The sequence below is a fragment of the Merops nubicus genome, unplaced genomic scaffold (genome assembly GCF_000691845.1).
Source record: "Merops nubicus isolate BGI_N331 unplaced genomic scaffold, ASM69184v1 scaffold32428, whole genome shotgun sequence".
In the NCBI taxonomy this organism is placed as follows: Eukaryota; Metazoa; Chordata; class Aves; order Coraciiformes; family Meropidae; genus Merops; species Merops nubicus.
In genome coordinates this window covers 10,697-16,819 of record NW_008624217.1, presented here as the reverse complement: position 1 = coordinate 16,819, position 6,123 = coordinate 10,697, and the positions used below count along the sequence as shown (strand labels likewise).

The following is a 6,123-nucleotide window of genomic DNA, read 5'->3' as shown; positions in this document are numbered from 1 at the left end:
CACTCTTTCTGCATGAGCAGATTCAGAAACACTCCATTAAACCTTTCAGTATTTAATATAAAGAGTAATCTCTCACCTCTGAGGAGATAAGCCAGTTGCTGAGTGATTAACTCTGGTGCCTCTTGAAGAATCTCTTTTACTACTAAAGAGGAAGAAGATGCTTGTAACTCCAGGCTGCCATCACATGGCTCATCTGGATTGATGACTTTGACAACAGCTGATTCCAAACTTTTATCCTCACTATCAAGCAAAATTAAAAATTATATATATATTTATTTCTATAGCTTAAACGACCCAGTAAAACAATGCCTTTTTTTTTTTCTAATTCTGGACTATAACAGTATTTTTATTGCCACTTGAAGTCTGCTATGAAGCCAAAGAATGTCACAAAGAAGTCCTAAAACCAATTTTTTTAATGAAGTGTTCACAGTGGTTTTATTGCATGATGCATCACTATGTACTGAGACTTAAATGTTTATATTTACATTATCAAAATCTTTAAAAATTAATAATTTGAAAAAATACTTCTACATGTACTGAAAGCATATTTTTTTATATAGGAGAGGTTTGGAATTTTCCTCTGCTTAATATATTGTAAACTTGCAAAAGGTCTTTTTCTTGCACTTAGACACTTTATGTTTCTGCTTATAATCACAATAACAAAGCCAAAGTATATTGGGTAATAGAAAATCCTAATCATAAGATAAGGTGTTACTTAAATGAAGTTCTAAAGAGAGTTGGAAGTAAACAGCATCCTTCACTCCTGTCCTGGTTTGAGTGGCCAGCCCAGCCCTAAACCTTGACAACTCTGGGCAAGACAGTAAGACCATTATAAAGAGGCTCCTTAGAAAACATTCTCTATTGGTTTGTAAATATTCTCTCTTAAGGATGGGTATATGGACTATGGTCTTCCACAGAGCAACTCTGACCTTCTAGCACTGAGGACATTTTGGGAAAAATGCTGTAGTTTGTAGGGACTACAATGGTCTAACACCGATCTTAACAGCAAATATGCAAGTGTGCTTCCCTTCTCTAGATCAGTTTGAGTGTCTTAATGCCTTTAGTAAAAACTAGGTGAGAAGCAAGAAAAAAATCTGATCTCTTTTTTTATTGCTCACAGGAAACTTAAAGGACTATTTAATCTAAATTATAATATCTAATTGAAGCTATGGGAAAATAAAAGGTCCTTTAAAAAGGGAGTTTCATGAAAAGTGATGGTAAGATGACTATTTAGTTTGTCACATTTATTTGACATAATGGGAGACAAAATATGTTTCAACTTGCTTTTTTTTTTCATCTGTTAACATAGCAATACTAATGCAGGAAAAATGTAAAATATAATTTTTATAACAGCTCAAACCCACACAAGCCATCTTGTTGTACATACAATGCAGTACCTTGTCAGCATGTTGCTGTTTACAAGCGTTAAAGACAATTTCCCTTCAGCATTCAGCTGGTGCAAATTGATCTCATCTCGGAAGATATGGTATGACTCCGGGATATTCAGCTCCTCCAATATAAATCTCATCTCTGTAAAGTAGCTAAAATCTTTTCGTGGTATGTTCAAAACAGGTAAGCAAAGAACATCAGGAGGACTGACCTGTAACACAGGTGTGCATTTGTCAGAGCTGCATAAAATAAGACTTGTTTTTTTATTAGAAAGATATTTTAACAGAGAGCAATTGGAGGCAGTCTGAATTTTTTGTTTGTTTTCTCACACTTTTAGTTATTTTAAAAAAAAAAGTCTTTTGCTTTTTTTCTTGTTCTTCTCTCTGTTTGCCTCCCACAGAATCATTGGGAAACCAGGAAGGCCAAGAAAGAATGATGTGCAGGGGTGATTTTTTTGCTGCTACTGAACAAACCACCTAATACTTATTAACTTTTGTATGGAAAGAAATTTAGATTGTTTCTATTTAAGAAACACACCTCTGATTATAACAATATAATTGTCCAGAATAATGTTTTTACAGTATGTTTTAATTTACATAACAATAAGACATCCATAACAACCTGAAACAAACAAGTTAAGACCACTTGGGTCCATTTTTTCCATTACCTTGTCTAGAAAGTAGGCATAGGCCAAGGTAGAAATGAGTGAATCCAAATCACAGGATTTATTCCCAAGAACAACATGGACTTTCTCCAGGCATTTGCTCCTGTTCTGCAACACATTAGAACACAATCCAGTGAGCGACAGTGATGAGAAAAAACAAAGCCCAATCACCAAGACACTTCAAAAGACAAGCTAATTATCAGGCATTGTCCTCAGCTGTTGCACTTTTCAACACTGGCTGAAGGAATGCACCAACAGTAGGATCACACATGTTTCCTTGGCTTCATAGCTCCCAAGAAAGCCAAGAAATCTGTGTTTCATAAGAGGCTTCAGGTTTGAACCCAAGCAAGATCTAACCTGACAAAAGTCCCATTAGCAGCAAAGTAACAGGTAAGCAGCTTCATGGATATGTGGGGAAAGCTTCTGAAAACACCTCACTTATCTAATAAAAGCAGTCCCAAACAGTGTGCAAATACATACAGCAAAAGATACATAGTAAGTTATAATTTTCATTTTCCCTTTTTATTTTGCTCTGCTGAAATCTGTAACTAGACAAAGTTAAGTGCCTTTTATCCCTGACTCTTGAGAAGCTGAACACACCCACTTAGAAGCACTAAGCAATAGGAGTTGTTCTTACTTGCAAAGGGAAGCAAGTCTGTTCTGCATTTGATAAAATTAGGAGCCTTCTAAACACAATGAAAAGTAAAGGCAGACCAACTGTGTGAAAGCAAAATATTGCAAGGAAGTGTCTACCTTCTTCACAATTACTCACACAAAACGTAAGGTGATGTTTTTCTCTTGTACACATCATTAACATCAAATTAGCTGCATAGAAACAGTCTGGTTTATTTTCTTTTAATGAGCTATGCTTCTCAATTTGAGAAGCATTTCTGACTGACGCTAAGGTAGATGTTTCAGAACAAAATATATGCAATTACACATTTTTGTTGTTGTTGCCATCATATACAAGCTGATGTTCTTTTTGTTATTTTTAATTAGGACTCTGGATATCAAATAAAATCTTAATCTTTCAACAGAAGTATATCATTAGTATGTTATCCTCAATAATCATAAATAGGCATTTATTTTAAACTAACTTTTTTTCTCTGTGTCTAGTTTTACCTCTATCTGGATATAAGAAACTTTAGTTCTTTTTCCTTTATATAGAACACTGCCACCAAAATGCCTTTGGGTAATAAAACCAGGCCACCTATTCTCCATTCCCTATGTATCAGGAAAGGCAGAGAGCTTTTGTGAAGAGTACAGCAACTGGAACATACACGTTCATTTATGCTTTAGGCTCTCACCAGCAATACACTGTTTTCATTTTCCTCTTTTCAATATGTTTTTTGTCATATCATTCTTGTGCAGCATACATTTCTGATCGATCTGCCACTCTATAGAAAAAAAAACTTTATGTGTTCATCTTTTTTCAGGATTATTTAGTGTATAGAAGTCTCTTCCTTTAGGTTCATCACTACTGCATGGCAAATGATTCAACTCCGAAAGAGAAGAAAATTGAACAAACTTACAAATTGATTATTAAATCTACACAGCCATCCGCCTCTGGGAATCCAGTGCAAACAATGTAAACAATTTCAAGCCATCTGATGTCGTTCTATATCTACATATTCTCTGCCTCTAAAACTATTTACTCCCCGTTGCTCATATTCCACAAACCACTATCCTGTACACAACTTGCAAGGATCCTCAACAGTCATCTGAGTTTCATTGATCAACGTCTGACCTATTCATATGATCGGGTACAAGTGTTTTCTTTTGAAAAATTAAGACTTTTTTGGGTTGTCTTTAGAATTCTTTTTCTCAACTGCACACTTGTTTTTACAACTCACATGTCGTCTGTAGCTTTGTTAAACAAACCATGTTAGCTTAGCTTTGTTACACAGGTATACTGCAGTTCTAAAATCTCTAGGAAATCATGTGGCAGAAGAATTACCAGAGATGGGAAATTCCTCTTTGTCTTAACAGCTGTTTAAAAGGGAAAAAAAAGAATTCACATTTAAAAAAAAAAAAAACAAAACAAACAAAAAAAACCAGCAACACAAAAACAAAACAAAACAAAACAAAAACAAACAAACAAACAAACAAACAAACAAAGAAACAAACACAACAAACAACCAGCAGCCTTCAATCATTTGTATGTGCCATCACATATCCCCTCTTTATTACCTCTTCAGGAATGGAGACAGAATAATTACACAAAAAAACTGAAGAATTCCAAGGCTGAAAGTTTCTGAACCCTATAGTTGACTTCTGAAGAAATGAGAAAAGCGTGGCTATAAAGAGCAGAATACACAGAGAACAGAGTGGAGCAAGAAAGCTCTGGAGACCATCTCTTTGTAATCCAAACAGGTCAACTAGCCTGAGGACTGATTTTTTAAGTCCAGCACACCAGAATTTCATCAACACATATGAACTAGAATAGACTGTGGAAGGACAGGCCGTTTCCTTGGACTGTTCTTATAAGCTTAACAAGAACTCTGAGATGAAGCTTATTAAGCTGAGTTTTTAGTATGACAGCAGAGTAACAGTGAGAGGATGTATTTCTTGGTCAGGCTGTTAACATACTAACCTTCCAAGGAATCACTGGTTTCTTCCAGAATATTTCTGCCCAAGACAAGCATGCAGTCAAGGTAACCTACTAGCTACTGCCAAGTCTTTCCCAAAATAAAGGGAATGAAAACCAAAATTCTCAAGATATTGAAGATCTTCTATTGCACATTGCCTTTCTCTGGTCACTCCAGAGAGGATAGATTTTGTTTCATCCACTACAATTAGCTATTTTACAACTCTACCTCTCCCTGAGTACGAATCTGTTAATTTACTTACAACTTCCCCCTTTCACTCCCTAATCACTCCTTTGTGACTTCCAACAAAGTGGTTCTACAGTGGGTTTGTTTGGTTTTTTTTCTCTAATAAAATATGACAGTTACTCAACTAACATTAAAATACAGAATTAAACTATAAGCTATCTTGGTATTTAATTCAAGTTTCTTTAATTCAAGATTTTAAGGCCAAAACTGGCCAGAACAAACAGCAAAGAATGCCTGTGCTTCATATTCCGACGATGCAAACACTGACTACAGAGAAAAATGATAGTCCACACCTTGTTTCACCAGTCTGAAGAATTTTCTTTGTTAAAAAGAAGTGTGCAAGTGAGTAAAGAGGCACCTTCTAATACCAAATAATGTATTACCAAACTAATTATTAATAATATAATAAATTTATATTAATAAAGTTGTAGAATGTGTTTGGACAGTTAATTCTTCCCATAGTTCTGGAAACTATAAAGGGAGCAAAACAACAAAAACAAATTATTATCTTCCTAAACTAAACCCTCCATTCCCTAAACAAATATTCTTATCCACGTAAGTAATCTGTTCTCACAAAGACAAGCTGGATTCGACAATCCTTATGGGTCCATTCCAACTGGAGATATTCTATGATTCTATGATATATTTCTAGAAAACAGCATAAATTTGGTATTGATAGAAATAGATCAGGCTTGCAGATCAATCTGCACCGGTCACATTTAGAAGTCCCACCCTACTATTTGCATTCACATAGTATGTGATGTCCCATTAGAGGCAAAGCAGCCACTCCCCTAAGCACATGGATGTAACTCCAAATCATAGATCAGAAGCTATGGTCCAAGAGCTACCACATGCAAAACGGACCAGACAGGGACGTGTATGGAGAAGCACATAAACAGGTACATGCTATCCCTGACACAGATCAGTACATCAGTTATGAATTATTTACCTTTCCATTCCCCAGTGATGACCACTAAAATAATTCAGTGACACATCAAGATCACACTTGTGTAACCGATTTGCATGGATGACATTTTCTATTCAATATGAACTGGGTATTTATCAGATGCCAGAATCACAGACTATGTATTTATAGTTTAATAGATTGCTTAACACATCTAACTACCATCTCCCACGTTTTATTTTAACATAGGAAACCTGCTTGTACCAATAACACAAACCCTTTATCAAAAGTTTAGTGATTGGACAAACAATTTGAGATCTGTGGATCAGATA

General features: G+C 35.3%; 1 protein-coding gene across 1 annotated transcript in view; it reads right to left on the bottom strand.

Annotated features, from left to right (window-relative positions):
- PRUNE (prune exopolyphosphatase) overlaps positions 1–2,161 on the bottom strand; it is a gene marked incomplete at both ends in the record, with an annotated part of 9,752 nt that extends 7,591 nt beyond the window's left edge. The window contains 3 exons of the mRNA XM_008945335.1: positions 77–240; positions 1,398–1,600; positions 2,057–2,161. Of these exons, the coding sequence (XP_008943583.1) occupies positions 77–240; positions 1,398–1,600; positions 2,057–2,161 (472 nt within the window). The remainder of the gene's footprint in view (positions 1–76; positions 241–1,397; positions 1,601–2,056) is intronic.
- Positions 2,162–6,123: the final 3,962 nt, after the last annotated feature.